The sequence below is a fragment of the Rhodnius prolixus genome, unplaced genomic scaffold (genome assembly GCF_049639745.1).
Source record: "Rhodnius prolixus isolate KJV_2025 unplaced genomic scaffold, Rpr scaffold_1, whole genome shotgun sequence".
NCBI classification, from domain to species: Eukaryota; Metazoa; Arthropoda; class Insecta; order Hemiptera; family Reduviidae; genus Rhodnius; species Rhodnius prolixus.
Genome location: NW_027411581.1, coordinates 10116718 through 10135984, shown reverse-complemented (window position 1 = coordinate 10135984; position 19267 = coordinate 10116718). Strand labels below are relative to the sequence as shown.

The following is a 19267-nucleotide window of genomic DNA, read 5'->3' as shown; positions in this document are numbered from 1 at the left end:
AGGCCCAGTACTCAAATACGTTTTCCTTTGCAAGTGCAGCCTTCCATTGCAGTATAAACATATTGTATAGTTTCAGTGTACAGTACGTATATTGGAATTTCAAGGATCAAGTTAAAAAAAAAAGACAACATTTTGGATTGATGAAGAGTAATTATTCATTATTATTTACCAAAGATTAGGTTTCCAGCTCGTCTTCAATGACCGTCAAACATCACCCAGACACGTGCAAACAAACAACAATGGCAATTATTTTACACACACTTATTAATTTTGCCATATATCCCAGTTAATAGAACACAAACAGAATTAACTCTACCCTGAGGTAAACAGTATTCGATTTGTAAATTGGATGTGTTAGCCAATTTAGTGAAGACATTGAGCTATGGGCTTGTTTACATTTTAGGTTCCACCCTATCGCATTTCTTCGCTCAGCATTGCCCACCATTACCATCAACACTGTGAATTGCTGCGGCGGTGAGAAGTTTTGCCAATTGCCCCCTTTCGCGTTTATTCACCCTTCCGACCACGTTAAACTAATTACCCTTGGAACAACACTGCATATTGTGACGTTATGTGTTGTTTCTAAACTCTACCCCCGTCTAATTGCAGTAGTTTCTTTATTTTCAGTTTGCCCAGTAGATAATAATTTGGTGGGAATGTCTTAAAGCAGTTTCCTCACAATCTTAAGTCCATTTGAGGCCTCTTCTCACGCTGAAGTTGGCCTTTTGTTTGGTTCCCATATTTTTTATCTTCAGTTTCTCAGTGTTGGCAGATTTCCATTAAATACAAGTATTTATTTTATTTACGCTTTAAGTGAAAAAAGAAAATTAGGTAGATTTGTATGATTTTTAGTAAAAAAGAAGGAAAAACCAAAATCTGCTTCGACGTGGGTCAGAAGAAGTAAGTCCACCATTATGTTAATATGGATGGATTGCCTTTTGATGATGTTCTTCAGTTAGGTATGGTTAGACAAAGGAAAATATTTGTTTGTGGAATTTAAAATGTTGATAATATGTTAGAGTGCACTGATTACAGAATGGATGAGAGTTAGACTAGGTATCACTCTAGGTGATTGAATAGCTTTCAGAATAAACCTGACCAGCAATGTAAAGGAAAAAGTTTGGAATTGTTTATAGATTTCTAAATGCCTATTGCCCGACATGTCAACTACGAAATGTAACTTAAGATGAAGGATTATATTCTAAGATTATCTCCTGGATTTGTCTTGATAGAAGCTTATTAAATAAAGAAATTAAGTCACATAAATAGAGTACATAATAATCTGAATAAGCACAATTCAATACTTAATAAATTTCTTCAAGTTCTCACTCCAACAGCTTCAAAAACTTGAAAAATTTGGCTATTAAACAAGAAGCTAATAAATATTTTATCAGTGCAAAATTAAAAAAACTGATTTTTATTTTTTATTTGAAGAGTTTTATAAAAATCTTAAAACTGTAAACTTCAAGTAAATATCTTGAATTAGCAGTCATTTACTTTCCTTCACAATTTGTTAAATAGAAACCTGAGTGTATAATTCAGAAGAAGTTATTACTGAAATTACGACCTTTAAACGTGTTAAAAAATAAAATCATGGTATTGCCGGATATTTCTGTTTACACTTGCGGAAGTTGGGTCGTTAAACTGTCCCGTGGTGGCTATGCCTCGGATTTATGTGCTCATAAAAAAAAACTTTCTTAGAAAAAAAAAAGTGTTAAAAAAAAGAAGGTATAAACTAACTTGTTGAAAGTATAGTATCGATTAGGGTGGGCTTGGAAGTAGCGCGCCTTTGTAAGTAGTACATATATACTTGGGGTCCCGAAGGTTGGACATAAGTAAAGAGAAAAGTTTGGGTGAACTATGTGTGTGTCGTATTTCAAGAACTAAAGTTCCCTTACTCTGGGGCACATACTTTTGCTCGCCCTAGTACCTCCGCTTGTAATTATCTCTCAACGACAAGTGTATCTTGTGGCTTGTGTAATGTTCACATTAATGGGGCGTGGTGACCACGTTTGTGGTCCAACAAAGATATACTATTCCTTCGAATTCCCCAAAGGGTTTAGGTATCTTACAAGTTTTGTCCGTAGTTTCTCATGTGTTCCCTAAGGAATCACACAATTGTTAAACCAGATAGAGAAGTTTTATATTGTTGTTGATTTCATCAAAAGTTACTCTATTTTTCTGACTAAATAGTTTGTTGTCAAAACAAACTTCTTCCAAATACTTCATAATAATAATGTAACCCTCTGAAGTTTAAGTCTGCTTTAATTAAGTCTTAAAGTCACTCTGTCAATATATATTTACTCAACCTTTTATTGTATACGAGGTTGCTATAAAATAAAATTTAACTTTGCGGCAGAGCTAAATATTCATCTAGAAGAAAACATCTTTTCTTCTTATTAATCAGGAACTTTATTAAGTTTTTAAACTTCCAAATTCCATTAACTAAAGCGGTCTGAAGGTGTAAGATATTGGATTTTTCATACTAGTCGCTTTTATAATATGAACAGTGCGGTCAGTTCAGGGTTAAACATAGACATTACTCAGAAATCCCCTATTGTTAAACACAAATTATGAATATGGATAGTTTAGCCTCAACAACAGTCTCTAATTCTAGGATTACAAAAAATAAGAGTTGATAGAATTATACTCATTTTAGTAAAAAACGAAATTCTTGACCATTGTGTTGTCCGAGTATTTATCAGTGTGACAATGATGAATCCATGTACCTCAAAGGGTACCGCTACAACTGTACTGGATACAAATAATGTTAGTTAGTACAAATGGCGTTGACATTATTATTTTGTATAACTCAAATATGTGAATAGATAATTGTGAATGAATAAGTTGATGGTTGTTGTAGGTGAATAATTTAAATAAAAGGGCGAAGAGAGAAATGGAATTGTAACTAATTGTTATGAACACATATAGATTAGTTAATGTGCCAGCTAAGAGATAGAGCGCCGAGCTCAACAATACACTCTCCTCAGTATTAATTTAAGATCTTCATTTCCATATTAATCATAAAATACTACTCGTACTAATATCTCTCTCATTCTGGATATATTAATTTCGTATTTATACTATTTTTTTCAATTAATAGGTGTCTAATTTTGAGTGATCTGATTTTATCCGAACCATTAATTTCAGTTTCATTTACTTTTAAAATCAGATATTAGGGAAGGGATTAACTAAGTGGTTAGCGTATATTGGATTCCCACGCGGAGATCCTGGGTCCGAAACCAGCTGCTGACCCTTAGATTTTCACTTCCTGGGAACTTCTTACAGCTCACAGTCCGGTGATGGGCAGTGTTTTCACTATCATCATCGAACATTACTAACTCCAGGTGCCTATCTTCAGTGTTACCTGTCTAAACTGTCTGGGAGGAGCTCGTTGTATAGGTCTAGGGAAATCTCTAACCTCTTCTCCAGCATACCATTCGCGCATGGGCGCCAATAAGGCTAATCAAGGATTGTCAGTAAGCAGCAACTTGCCCACTGTTCGTTAGACCAATAATAGCTTTATTGACGAAGAAATTGAAGGCGCCTAATTTGGGGCTCCCTCTTTTGTTCTGATCCTTCTGTTGATGGATGGACCGTCCTTAATTAATGCTCAAAATAGGTACCTCATCCATGATGACCATCTTGAATTAAATGTAAATCAAAATATTATTTTGAATAAGAAGATATAAATTAACACTAGTAAAATTCAGTTCAAACTGAATAAAAGTAAAATAATTGAATAATAATTGAACACAAATAGCATAAGTTCTGCTGAGTGTAAATGTTGCTCTTTGAAGACACCTCATAATCAGGTCACAAGATGAAGGCGACTTGGTCATATTTTGGGAATGAAAGTTAAAAAAGTTGCCTAAAACATTTTTACTGCCCATGATTTAGAAAATGTTCACATTTGTAAATCTATGCTTAATGCATGAGCTTAATGTTGGCCTTTGTGTCATATTTGTATGCAACTAAGCATTCAGCAGCAGTTCTTCCAACATAAGAGCAGGATATCCTATGGGATGTTTATTCCTCTTCAGAGAATGAATTTTACATAATTTTCATTGTCGTGATAAGGTAAATTAATTTTAAATTGGTTTTCTCTTTTTCATTTACGTAGAAATGAGTTAGAATTTTAAAGGCCATATTAAATTTTATCTTTAAAGTTCTCTTCATCGCCTCACTGGGAGATAACATTTAGCACGTTTGTTGGTGATTAGTGAGAGAGAAAATTTGCATTCTCTCCTCCTTAATGAGGACAACTGAGGCAGCTCCAGGTCTCGCTACGAGGCACGTGACTAAAATAATTCAGCTTTAGAAGTTGTCTTGTTTCAGCATACCTCGTGACCATTGTATTGGTTAAATTGTTTGAATTCGTCTAATTTAATCAATAAATCAGCAATCTAAATACTGTTAAAATCAAGAAAATAATATTTTATTAAATTATTAATGTTGATAGCAATGCTGTAGTATTTTGATTAAGTTTCTTTAAAGAGAAGGGTAAATGTTTCTTATACTGCAATTCACAAGTTTCAATTATTTTTACTAGACGCAACCTAGGAGGAATTGTAAGGTCTAGTGGAATTATTTGCTTGCCTGATGTTATCAGTGAAGATGAACTATCATTAATATATACTAAATCGCCAGCTGCAATGAATCTTTACAAGAAAATATCCCATTCGAGTATTTTGTATTTGTTACATGTAGAGACAATTGAAAATTCTATATTTTCCGATAAATTTGAAAAAATATTATACCTAAGAAGAAATATGAAACCGTTTATTTGTCTGAATCATCTGAGAAGTTAAAAGGTGTGGGTTATAATAACAACCATTTATAAAAATAAGCAACACCTAGCCATCCAACATTCCTACTTGAAGAGATTAGTCTACAACTAGAAAATAAAATGAAAAAGTTGTTGGATTTTCAACTGACGACAGAAAAAGGTTTGTTGGGTGAATGTTTCATCACTTCACAAATTGTTTTCCTCCAAACTCAAGAACACTTCTACAAAGTTGGCAGCCTCAAATTAGCCCAGAGATAACTACCAGATATCTTCCGCCATAGGCGCCTTCACACACCAACACACCTAACAAAGTTCCATTCAATATAAATATCATATTGAAGTAATCTTTTCGTGAGACTGATGTTTTACTGTTTCAGGTCGTTAAATTTATTACCCTCATTCTAGGTTATACCCATGGGAAGGAATCCTCTACTCACTTCTTCTACTTTCTTTTCTATTACATCCATATTGTAAAAAATGATTTTTTTAATTACTTACTATTTGTAATTGTTTGTATAATTCTTTGATGGAATTCAAAATCTATTTCGTTTGAAACATAATCAATGACAAGAAAGTACGTGTTTCCTTATAGTTCTTCTAGCGGCCAAATCCTCAAGCGGCATATTCATCTTGAGAAGGTTCTTTGTTGTTGCCGTAATGAGACTTACTAAATGTAAATTACTTATTAAAAAGCCAAGCTGAAGGTAGATGTTTTAGATGTCGTTTTTTAACAAAAAATATCTCTTAAAATACAGAATCCATTAGGAGGGAAACAATATGAGTAAAAACGGAGTTAAAGTAAACAGAGGCAAAAAGCTGTAAATAATGAGCGTTTGATGTTTTATGCTGCGTGGCTAAAGTGCGCATATACAAGCCATTATTACGGACCTAAGGTAGTTTTCCTTGTAGACGGCGAATATAGAGTGGAAGTGGATACATGCAAACCTAGTGCAGCATCCCCACAACTCACTTCTCTGACATTAATTACTCCTCTACTGACATTGCCAGAGACTGTTACTTTAATAAGAGTCTATTGCAGCAAACACTAAAAGAGCACCTGTGCTCTTGGCTGAAACAAGGCGAAGAGGCTATAAAGGTGGTATGTTGAGTGGCGTCAGCTTTCTCTTCAATCACTCTGGCTACAGCGCCGCAATTAGGCGCGCCCCAGCTATAACCAGCAGGAGGAGGCTATAAGACAGCGTCTAAATAGCATCTCTTACCACCTTTGTTTTTCAGCTAAAAACCATCAGGATGGGTGTACGTCCAGGTCCATTTCTCTCTGATATTACAAACAAATGAATATTAATTTGGCGGCATTATGTTAATTTAGTGAAGACTGGGAGAGACATGACAGACTCCTTCGGGCTCTTAGGCTGCCATCTTCCTTCTTTCCACTCTAAATGAAATTACTTCCACCCTACTTCCAGCTACGTAAAGATAGCAAAGGGTGGGAAAAAATTAATGTATCCCCTTTATTGAGTCACTTCTTTCCCTATTAGCAATCGTCTTGTTGAAGCTTAACGTAAAGTCTAAACATTTTACCAGCTACGTACAGCTAGAAAACTAGAGGGTCTGCCATCTCCAGTGACTCTTAAAAATTTTCAAGAATTATTTGATTATTGATAGCCATAAAGGGTTTTAATGTAATCTTATCTCCATTTTATTTCCCAAGGCTGATTGGTACATATTGTGGACATGATCTTTGTGGCCATCGGTTGCTAAAGTTTCGGTTCATTTAATGAAGAAACGCTCTAGACATGTTCCCAGTCGTTGAAATACTGGCATTTTGAAATAGCTTTTAATTCACCCAAAACAAATCTTATAAAGATAATTATAATAAATTTATATTTATCTTATATAAGGTTTATACTTATCCTAATAATATATTTATCTTATTTATAAAGATAAATAAATCTGTGGAAACCACTCTCACGACTTATCTCTACTCAAGTTCTAACTCATTAATTTCTTTTGATCTCCAAACATTTAAGTCTTATTTTATTCCGAAATGTGACTTTACAGGAAAACCTATCCCACTCAATACCTCCCCAACAACTGTTCTAAAACAATTATTTCTAGAAGAAAAAATGATAAAAGTAAATATATGAGAAATTTTTTTTCTTTGAAGATAAAAGAAAAATCGTAGAATCTCAAAAATAGTGAAAATCTATTGCTTTTAAGTGGAACCTCCAATGTGCTGATTATTTCAAATTCGGAAATTTACTGCAAAATTTGATTTTTGTTGGTCAAAAGTTGTCAAAGTTGGATGACCCAAATGCTAAAAAATCTTAGAAAGCATCCATCCTATTTAAATTGATTTACAATCGTCCATTGCACTGCCCAATTCTCTGACGGGATCTGGGATCAACTAATCTAGCCGCAGAATCTACTGCCGGTGAGCACTCAATTCTGAAACTAGCGTGACAGTTTCCGTTAGGAAGAAGGGAACAATAACTTCGTCAAAACTGAAACTTCCATTCTGTTTTCCGTAAGTAGATAAACATCTAGCCACAATTACATTTACATTTCCAATACTTGAACTTTTATCTCTTCAAACCAAATGGTACTTTATAAATAATGTATGAGATATTAAGTTTGTGACCCTTAGACCATCTGTCAACATGCATTTTGTTTAGTTTTTCATTTGACAATTTTGTGACTTCTCTTTTTTTTTATAAACTAGTGCTCTTCTTAAAATCCATTGATAAATTCATAAGTTTAACATGAAGTAATCTTTCATTTCCATTGGAATATGCACCGCAATCTGTTGCACAAGCGAAAATACCTTTATTTATTGACTAAGTGCAACCAAGTATGGAAATAATAATGTTCAGTGCTATTGTGTAGCTCTATTTAATATGTTTCTCGTTACGAACTATAACTGATTAAAAAGTAAAACTAATTTATGAATGTGTATAATTTCATATTGATTCGAGCACTTTGATTGCATCGCGATTAGCGATTAACATCAAATTATGAGAGAAGCTCCAAAAAGAGAAAATCTAAAAAGATTATTTAGATTTAAGGAGATCTTTACTAGGTGGAAAAAATCTAATTATTATTAACATTCCTCTTTAAGTGTAGAAGAAACGTTAAATTGCGCAGTAGATGTGTAATGTGGAGGTTCTAAAATCTAATTGAATCAATTCAAAGCAATCGCAAGACCTTAAATTATAGTTTCACTAAAAAAATCTGTCATAAAAGTATGGTATTGTTTAATTACTTCATAAAAAGACAAAACCAGAAAAGAATCTTAACGGTAGAGGCCAGCCACTCTCTTAGTTTGCACCCCTAATATGATGAGCTCGAACCTGCTCAGTTCAGTGCTAAAAAAAAAAAAAAAAATTAAATTTCACCCTCGAAGACAACTGTTGAGAGGCAATCCAGAGGTGAAAATGCACTAGAATGTTCAGTCACCATCCAATTGGAAAAAAAATTCAGCTATACATTCTAGGACACCTTTTGAAGAAATTTAACTGTCCAGCTTCTAGTTAGAATTTAGCAGATATTATCTTCGAACAGCACCAAGAGGCCTCTAAATGTGCCTGAAGAGTTTTCAATTGTCCTTCTTCCTCTGCCTGAAAAACAAAAAAAAAACTACTTTAAATTGGCAGATTTTTTCCAAGAGGTCGGTGAGGCTGGCTGCAGTAAAATAAATGTTATTTTTTCTGCAACCATGTAGGAATGTTTTTATTACTCAATTAAAATCAGCTGGGTAATGCCCAACTTTACCTCACTAGTGGGGAAAAATTCCCATTAGTGTCACTTTCCTCACTAGTGAGTGGAAAAACTTGATTGTGCTTCCTTGATATAAGAAGTTTTGTTATTAACATAAATATTTTCTGTAAAACTTTAATAAGCTTATTTAACGTAACTAAATAATTAAAAAACGAATATTAAAAAATAAAATAAAAATTGAAAGGAATATAGAAATAAAAATAATATTTTAATAAATAATTAGATATTTTTAATTTATTATAACAATTAAAAAGGTTATAGTGTTACCTCATAGAAATTTAAAATGGATTCTAGTGATTCCTGTTTAGAAAACACTCCTCCATCAATAAAAGAAACAGCAGAAAATGTAATAAGTAATGTAAATACGTAAGTAATGTAAATAATTGTAATATAACAATAAATGTTTATAATAAATAAATTACTTTTTGTAGACTGTAAAAATGAAATTTTTAATTTTTTTAGTTAATAAATCTAATGGTTGCAGAAAAAATATAATATTTAACTAGAGTGTCAAGTATTTTCCTCACACTCGGCAATTTGCACTTGCACTCGCCTCGCTTCGCTCGCTCGTGCGTGCAAACCCTGCCTCGCGTGAGGAAAAGTACTACTTTCCACACTTGTTAAATAAATAACTATATACATCAACTGTTGGATCATTACCGTCTTCTGTAGTGTTGAATGTTAAATATTGCGTTACAAATGTTTTTTTGTAGTCGAAAGTAGAGGATACATTGTTTAAAATCCGTGGATTTATTTCAAATTTATCTGCTCCAGCAATCCGAACATTTTAATAATTAGCCCTTCATCCGGGAAGCAAAATTAATGGAAATTTCTTCTTGAAGAAACTTCCTGCCGTTAAAAGGCAGATTGCAGATATTGAAAGTAAAACAAATAAAATATTACAACACAACTTTGTTAACAATAATGAAATTGTTAAATCGAATTCTATATAAACAAATGAACCAGTGAACCTATTGCAAAATGTATTGCACTTTTCAAAACTGTAAAAGCTGAAGTTAGGGTAGAACAGAACTGTGTAGAAGATTGAAATAAGTAAGTTAAACTTCTATTCAAGACTGACTCTAAGTAAACATTGTTTTACAATATTACATTTTTTCCCCCCTGAGGCTCACAGTACCTTTAAGTGTTGAACTTTTCCAATAGCATTGCTTTTGTGATGTTTGCGAGGACGGGGGGTTGGTCTTGATATTGGTGCTGCTGTTCTCACGGTAAATTAGTTCCGGATCGGGGGCGCCATAGAGTGTGCTATCTAGTGGCCAGATTGGATAAACTTGGCGTGCGTTATTTGCGTTACGCTACATTAGCCTCCATCTGTACACTTTAGATCCCTCTTGGATGAGTACCGCACAATATCAATCAATATAATATTTTATATATATATATATGGTTACACAGAACGTTACAATGAAATAGAAAATTTCTGGTTTCATGGAAAAATGCCGATCTTAAAACGCATTTTCAAATGTTGAAAAATTTAAAATCCTTACACAGGTCTCAGGATCTTTATTGCTTTCAGCTTTATTAAAGATTGTTCCATGTTTTCTTAACATATACCGCTATGCTTTGTGACGAATTGGAAAAGCATGTTGCTAATCTTTTTAAGGGCTTCAAACATGATTTTTGACTATGAAATTCTGATTTACTATATAAAAATGTGGAAATAAGTTAGTTCCTGTGTAAAGTAGGTTACTAGCGGTCGCTTTTTGTGAAAGACATGTTTATAGGTAACAAATGTATTCCTGATTTTGGTGTATTCAAAGAAAAAAAAACAGAGATATTGTATTCTGAAAAAAAATAGAAACAAAGATATTAGTGTGTTGTTCGCTAGCACAACTTTCTTTTACATAAATCTTAAGGTGCTAACTCTTTAATGCGCTTTAACTCTTAATTTTTGAAACGTATTTACTTTTTGTAAATATTAATACAGCTTGTAAAAGCATACATTGCGCTGAAATCACGCTTTAGACGGGAATGGTATCCATATCCTTCCTCCAGAACCGCTCAGAGATTCTCTTTAAAAAAGAATTTAAATAAAAGTAGGATTGTGAATGTAATCTACAATCTGCTTAGTTCTGAATTACTATGCCAAACTGATCAAGCAGAATACAATTTTTAAACGACAAGTAAAAAAAGAAAAATCATCTCATTAATGATCTTGGATAGATAAATTGGATTTTATGAAATGTTTAGACTAAAGTTTGAAAACCTTTTTGAAGAAAGTAAGAGAATTTCAAAAAGAGTGAGTTGAATTTAAAATGAAAACCTCTTAAAAAAAAGTGTTCAATAATCTATTAAAAATAAAATTACTTAAAAAATAAAACAATTTAATGTATTATAAAATGAAACGAAGATTAAGTCATTAAAAAGGTATATTAATTACAATAATATATTATAAGAATGTAAATCTTGATCTATTTTATTGTATAATTAATAAGAGCGTATAAAATATCTGTTTCAACCATTATTTTTCTGACTTAATTGCTTTTAATGGAGATGATATCTGATTAAGATTCTGTTGATTGCAGTTTTCCATAACATTCGAATGTTGCTGATTATTATTACACAACAATTAATTCTGTCAATTGAATTGAACTCCATGACATCAATAGATCCTCTTCTTATTTGATTGACCCATTCTGCGGAGTCACATTTAAATTCACTAACCGAGAAAAATTCCAGTAATTGTGAATGAGTGATGAAATGTGATACTACTCGTTTTAATGGATTCAATAAGTTATTGATTTTATATCTAAAAATCAATAATTAATTTATCTAAAAATTGGTTTTCTTCTTTTGTTTCAGATTGCCCACTCCGTACCAGAGTCCCTTGGGACATGGACATCACCAGACTAGCATACCGACACCCCTCTCTCTTAGGCATAATCAAGCTGGTATGGAACTTTTTATTTTAAATATTTAATATATTCTACCCATTCATTAAATTATTTACTAATTCAATTACTTTTTCAATTAATTATTAAGGGTACTTTTAACTTCATGTGACCTATTAAATTGTCGTAACAGCTTAGAGAACAGGGAATGGTCACAAATTATTGTGTTCAACAATTAACAACAGTTTTTTATGGGGCTTAAATTTCTTTTTGGTTTTTAATAAAAAGAAACGGTATCTTATTTAGCTCCAAAGAGCTTTTAAAGTAAAACAAAACTTATCATTAAAACCCAGTTATTTAACTGGGAACAAATTTAACATCCTATTAGTTAATTTTTCGCTGGTGAGAGCGCAGCACTAGTCTGGGGCTAACGGCTAAGTGTCAACGTCCCCTCCAGTCTTTTCTCATGTTGAGGTAGTTTACCGTTTATGTTAAGTTAAGCAACTATACTTGTTGAGGGTTACAATGGTCGCACGGCCATCACTTCATGCACACAAGCGTGCGCATATAAGTACGTACAATACACATGCTCTCCTTCTACTGGGAAATTGTTTTTGCCTTCAGAAGCGCGACCAGTTTCCCCGTATATGGTGTAAGTTCCTCATACCGTTGGTGCTACTATCGTTATGCTCTATAGACAATTGTAACTTGACTCGTCTTGTATAAAAGTCGGTTCAAGATGTAAATTTTACAGTGAATTGACATATTAATCGCTATTTGAGTAAGTTTTTATTTATTTTCTCTAACAACGTATATCTATTTTTTTCCAAAATCAATAAAGATTTTTAATATTAACAAGCTATTAAAATTCTTTCATACGAGGCATTAGTACAAAAAAAAAAACTATTGTAAAGGTATATAACTGTTGTAAAGGAATGTAAATATTTTTTGGTAATTTACACTTCTACCCGGTGCACTTATTTCCCTATGCGATTATCAAACCAACATTGTTAATCATAGACCTTTGTAGTGGTTATAGATAAATTCAGAGTTCATAACTGCCAAGTTTTTTCTTCTGGAGCATCGCTTAAAAATATGTTGTGAAAATTTTAAATCCATATTCTGACGTTTGAAATTACTCTGGATGGTCACAAAAATCTCTCTTATCTAAAGTACAGGATTTTCTTTGTCTTTCTTTGTTTTTGGTAGCATGAGAACGCTCTCTTGAAACTATTGGTCAGGATAATTCTTTAGGTATTGGGTTACTCTTCTGGGACCAAACTCTGTTTTCTTTTTTGCTACCACCTGTTGACAGAAAAACATCCCTTAAATCCCTTAAATCTTTGTTTCTTAACCATTAGCGATATGGTTAGGAGTGTTTTCGAGAGGATTCTGAAGGACATTGAGTGCACAAACTGAAGGGGTGTGGTGTAGACTTTGATGGAGCTGTGAAACATCATCTTGGGCATTCCGACTCTTGAGTATTTTTACAGGTGCAACCTTTTTTTTTTGTGACAACAATTGGAACATATTATAAAGAAATCGCATTTATTATCTCTTTTATAAGGACTAAACCTATACATTTTAAACTTAATTAAACAGTTAATACAAATATTGCCAAACACTTTCAAAGGTCTAACAGAGTGAAATGTGATACGCTAGGGAGATGTTAAAACCCATACAGCAACCGCATATCAAATAAATGAATGATAATTATTTAATTTTTCTTTTGTAAGTATAACTGTATTATTGTTATTCTTTCTTATTTTCTACTTATTTAAAAAATAATCACATTAATTTTGCAACCTAGTTTATTTTAAACTCTTAAAAAAATTAATTATGCAAATTAATAGATGCAGTTACTGAAAATTAGATGCTTAAGGAAGCGATTCTGTTACATTAATTGTGAGAAAATTCATTTAATACTTACTCACTAATACACTGAAGTTATTGTTTAATAATTAGTGTGAATGTTGGCTCAAAAGTGTGAATATTTTTTTAATTAGTAGATAGAAATTCGTCCTCATTTTCCAAACTGTTGATACGTTTTTTTAATTTTTTAAACACTGATAGCTAGTGAATGGCCATTGTTACTTTTATAATTTTTAATTTATTCGATCCTAACTTTTTGTAATTATAAAATGCAAGTATTCTTAATGCAGTTTTTCAAACTAAGAAGAAAAATCGTATTGGTTTGATTCGGCCGTTTATTGAATCAATTACTCTAAACATTGTTCGTATCTACCTTTCGATTTTATATTTTATTAAACATATTTCCTAAAAATACTTTTTGTCTTTGTTTTAAACGCAAGCAGTGCCACTTAAAATTCTTTTACTTCTGCCATTTTAATTGATTATTGGTCGGACAGTTGTAAGGCTAATGATTTATTTTTCTAGCTTTAAAATGTTTCATTTTTTCGATGCCTGCAAACATGGGCAAAATATGAACTCGGATGTCTATACAAAGGCGGAATTTTCTTCCTTTTCTTTATTATCATTCTATACTTTACAGTAGTGATAGAAGAGAGTAGGAAGGGAAGGAATTAGCTATGTGGTTAGCGTAATGGATTACCACGCGGAGATTCCGGGTTAGAATCCAACTGCTGCTGGCCCTTAGGTTTTTTCTACCTAGGAGCTTCTTACAGCTCACTGTCCGGTGATGGACAGTGTTGTCTGTAACGAGAGAACACTGTCTGGAGGCTGGCAATGCACTGAAAAAAGCTCCTGGCGCCAATAACCTTAGATGTTGACGCGCCTTAAATCAATTTAAAAAAAAATAAAAATAGAATAGAGTTTACAGTCATTAAATCTGAATAGATTATGTATTATTGTTGTTATATGTACATATAATATAAATGTTGCACAATTAACATAGTTGTATTCACTTGTAGGCACCAGCCCTCTCAAGTGCCAGTCAGCGAACAGTTCCAGATCTACCAGTCCTTCACATTCCTTCATTCCTACTCCAAGAAGTGGAGCCGCTGCCGCCGGTACAAGGATCTCGCTCAATGAGAAACAATTGGCTCAAAGGTAACTCTATTTAAGTCAATGGCTACAACAATGTTCTTTTTAATTAAGTTAAAACAAACCGCAGATATTTCTGCTATAAGTGAAACTGATACATACAACATGATAATAAATAAGTACATGAATAGCTTGAGGGGAGAATTCACTCATTGGTGAAACTCCCAAAGAGGTACAGTTCACTATTGTACACTGGCATATACGTACTTCATTTAGAAGATCGTGAGGCCACCTGCGCTTTAGCCGTCTTGGAGTATTTCCAGGCAATGCAGTAAGTTGAGTTACAAAAACAAACTTAAATTTAAGTTTATCACGCGGAAGTATCTTCACCTTTCATGTCCCCAGTCCTTCCTTCACCATACTGAGACGGTAATACAATAGTTAGAAAGGTCTGTAGTGTGGATCGCCTGCTAAATTATTTTTAGACTTCCTAGGCCCTAGACCGTTGGGTAACCAACACTGGATGAGGACATGCACTCGCACCTAGGAAAGCCCTTCCAGCTATGGCCCATGGAACGTTAGGCACCAAAGTCCATTTCACTAAACTCTACTGATGGACCCAAAACAGATCAGGTGCCCTAGGCAACCTTTTTTTTGGGGGGGGGGGCTTTTTGTTAGCGCACGGTACGCTCAGAATACATCTCCACGGGTTGTCACACTAAGGGCATGTTCATCCCTAGTAAAAGCTGTATCTTGTGGCGAGTAGTCGTTATTTCATATTCTGTCTAACTATGGTGGAATCGTATTGTGTGATGTAATACCTCTAGCTCTTGGAGGCCAGAGCAGAAGATACGCCGAAAAGATTGATAGGAAAATCGTGAACCCTTAAAGAGAACTACAAATAAGAATTAGAAGTTAGCACAATTAGTTTCTTAAGGGTTTGGTGAGAAGATACCCTTTATCTAATCAAAATCTAAGTTTATCATCTGTTGAAGATTATGTATCATCTCTTTTAAGATAAAATCAAGTTTATACATGCTTTTGAATATGTAAAAATGACAAAATAACGTAAAAGAACATTTTTCAGGTGGCCATTACTAGCATTTATCGCTCTGACGTGTCGTAGATAGCAAACACTTATAACTTTCTAATTACAATACATTTAAGTTCAGAATCTAAGGCAATACTGATAATCCAATTTGATACATGCTTTGCGGCCCTTACGTCGGTCTTTGCGCTGCAAGTTACTCTTGTTCAGGCATATTCCGACTTAAAACGTAGTCAATTAAATAAAACATAATTTTTTAAAATTTATTCTTTTTTTTTCTTTAATATTCAGAGATCAATCGTAAGTTTGTGGTCAGGTTAGACGCAGCTGATATTTTACTATGTTAATTTCTGAAGAAACTTAAAAAGATAACGTGAACATTTCTGTTGTGTCTGTTCATAGATAAATTAACACAAAAAATGTGTAGAATTAATATTTTCTAAAATATCCTACACGCCTGTATGAAATTTGTTTTTCTATAAAGATTTTGAAGTTCTTTATTTTAAAAATTCAAAAAGAAATTAAGTTTTTTCTGAGATTTGTCATTAATAGCTTTATTTATTTTTGTTAAAGTCAACAACGCGGCGGTGCTGCCTCCAGAAATGCCTCGGCCACCTCCAACTCGAGCACAGGTCCTGCCAGTCCATATGGCGCTTCTTGTAATAATAAAAACAATTCCATGTTGGATAAACTGAAACTGTTTAATCCAAAAGACAAACCAAAACCAGGTACTTTTATTTATTTATTTTGTAAATATGCTCTATTGAGTTATTTATAATTTAGTATGTTTATAATTAAGTACATAATTCATAAAGAATGTCAAATAATTTTATATGTGATGGGCAAGAAAAGTGAAATTCACTTTTATAAAAATAAATTACTTTTCAATATTGTCTTTATTTCAAGACTGAAGGTTTACAGTGTTAAAACATATTTAATATATTATTAATCCTACAACAACGTAAGTGGTACTAAGTTATCAGTTCTTAGCCTACATCTAAAAGTTTGAAGGTTTACAAGTGATTTATAATTGCAGGGGTTGGAAGTGCCAAAAGGACCTCCAGTTCCAGCGGATTCAGCTCTGCCAGGTCTGAAAGGAGTGATTCTTCAGCTAGTTTGTGCAGCGATCTCAAACCAAGGCTCTCAGCCTCTAACACAAGGTTTATAAAACTAATATTAATTTACTTACTTATTCTGTGATAAGATTTAGGCAAACGCAATCCCCATACCTCAGGCTTCATGCAGTCCGTGGGAGACCATCTTTCTATCTTCTCAATACTCTTGCTCTCCTTTCTTTTTTCATCTTTTCACCGTTCCTGGACACATGCCGAAGGTCTTCCTCCTAACCTTCTCGCCACCTCAATTTATTCCCAATTCTCTCTGCCTCGATTCCATTGCTTGCGTTACGGCTTGACTTCCTTATCCCCCAATCTATTCCTTCTCATTTTTTGAATTCACCTTTGTCCTACAAACTTTTCTTTTCTTTAAAAGACACCTCTGTATTCAGACTCGATACCATAAGTAGGACACTTTCGATGTTGGATCCATAATTTTCTTTTCATTTCCCATAGAAATACGTTTATATAATAATAATAGGATGTTCTTGTTGTCTTCATTTCCTAGATATGATTTTCAATACATCGTACATAATCTTCCATAATCGAACCAAAATGTTTGAATTCTTTTCCCTCTCTTTAGATCCAAATCCTCTGATTCTTCATTCTCATATAGACTGATTCATCATAGTTTGTCTTGAAACTCCAGCATGTGCAAGAATTCATTAATTACTTCACCAACCACACCAGTCCCAACTTTTAATTATTGTTTAATTTATAAATTTGACTTGAAGTATTACAAAATGGAAATTCACATTTTGAAAGAGTGTGAGGCAAGAAAGAGTGTGATTCTTTCTTGATTAGTCGTAAATTGGTGGATAATATTTAGTTTTCTTATAATCTTTAAGTGACATTACTTAACACTAATAATAACTGTTTCTTTTTTATTTTTAATTAGCGGAGGCGACAAAAAGGAGGGTAGTCAAAATGATCTGAACAGAACAAGTGGAGGAGGTAGAAAGAAAATTGTTAAAGTAGAAACGAAATTAGTCCGACCTACGAGAGGATCAACAGCAAGCAGCAGACCTTCGTCGGCTGGTTCTACGCAGCAATCCCAGGGTGACTCGCCACCGCAAGCACATCTGGCCAAAGGAAACTCTGCGCCCTCTGGAGGCCAAACACATAATTCACTGGCCCAACCCAGTGTCAATGGTGTTACCAATCGAGCTGAAGATAAGCCCTCAACTTTCGAATTGATAACTGATCACCATAATCCTCCACCACCGCCGGCCCCATCTTCAAACGTGAGTTATTATTATTTTATTGTTATTGTTAAATTTAAAACCAAATTTATGGTACGGTCATGTACTGTGCAAGAACGAGGAAGAGTACAAAAAATAGTTCTTCCATGGCAACCGCTTGGAGGGCGTAAAAAACAAAGAGTGAAACGTCGAGGTAACTGGATTTGCAGATATCGGAAGCCATGTCAGCCCGCAATGCTCAGTAATTATCATTGATTTTACCTGTCGTATCTCGGATGTTTATTTTTCCCTGACCAGATGAAAGTTCGAAAGCGGTATGAGATCCAATAAACATGAGTGCTACTTGAAGATACTTTAGAGATTTTTTATTTTATATAATGGTACAAAACCATTTACCTCGGGAACCGGCTTAGCATTAAATTACTGTTATTTAATTATTCAAACATAAATCCTACTGTTGCAACATGCCTGTTGGACTATGATGGTAGTTATATTGTCATTAAACTTATTAGAAAACGAATTCTTCTTTATTTTATTACAGTCGAAGTGCGAGGGGTATCATATCAATCTAGTGTGCAATGCAACTGAAAACGTACAAGAGAGGCGTTTCCTCTTCTCTTGCGTCCACACCGTCCGGGACCTCGAGGAAGAGTGCCTTTTGCCTTGATAAGCAAAGGCTAGTAGAACGGGCTTGCATGTCAAATGCTGGTCTCAAGTGATTTATCTCTCCTTCCAGAAAAGTATTCACCGGAATATCCGCTTTGTCTATGCTATCGGCTGTCCTTACTGATTGCTCAAGACTCTCCATGCCCTGTTCATCAGCCCAAATTTTGTTGGCAAGCTAAAGAAATTAGTTATTGTTAATTTCTTGAAAATTAGTTATTGTTATTTGAAAGCCAGACAAAAGATCATTATCAATTGTCTTTAATCATAGATTATTATCTTTAATAGATGGACTGCTGATGTTAGATCAAGTCAAAGATTCCAGTTTAACTATTTTGGAAAAATAATTATTTTCACTTTTATAACCAATAAGTCTGGGAGTTGATATAAATTTTAATATATACAACTGCCTGAAGCTCGGATGGGGCTAAAGTTCACATTTCATCTAAAATAAAAGAAAAGTTTTTTCCCCTTGAAATGAATATTTTATGATGGGTCAGATATTTCCTGCAGATGAGAATATTTACATACTTACGTCCGTTGAAGAAATGTTTACATTATTATTCTTTTAACATTTACAAATAAAGTATCTCCAATTATTAATATTAATTTCAAGCCAGTAGTGTACTGTGAAGTGTAAGAAATTAAAAGATTGCATTAGTTTATTTTTTTTGCTTTATTCTCGTTTTGCCGTGTTTATTTGTAAATGTAATTTAGATGAACTTTAAATCAGTTGTAATAGAATATCTACTTTTCTTAAGAGAATATTAACTTCCATTGTTTGTTTTACCCATTTCTTTGCTCTTTTATTAATTTAGGCTTTATTAGTTTACTTCAATGCGAAAATAGTTTTTTGTAAAAAGTATCCTATTGTAATTGTTTGTTTCTAATTGAGA

The 19267-nt window shown here is 33.4% G+C and overlaps 1 protein-coding gene across 6 annotated transcripts in view; it reads left to right on the top strand.

The window, feature by feature from the left end:
* Positions 1-19267, top strand: part of sick (sickie) — a 353303-nt gene that overhangs the window by 244263 nt on the left and 89773 nt on the right. For all 6 annotated transcript variants that reach the window (XM_074127748.1, XM_074127763.1, XM_074127757.1 and 3 more), the window contains 5 exons: positions 11351-11439; positions 14271-14409; positions 15965-16119; positions 16428-16551; positions 17405-17750. In XM_074127748.1, the coding sequence (XP_073983849.1) occupies positions 11351-11439; positions 14271-14409; positions 15965-16119; positions 16428-16551; positions 17405-17750 (853 nt within the window). The remainder of the gene's footprint in view (positions 1-11350; positions 11440-14270; positions 14410-15964; positions 16120-16427; positions 16552-17404; positions 17751-19267) is intronic.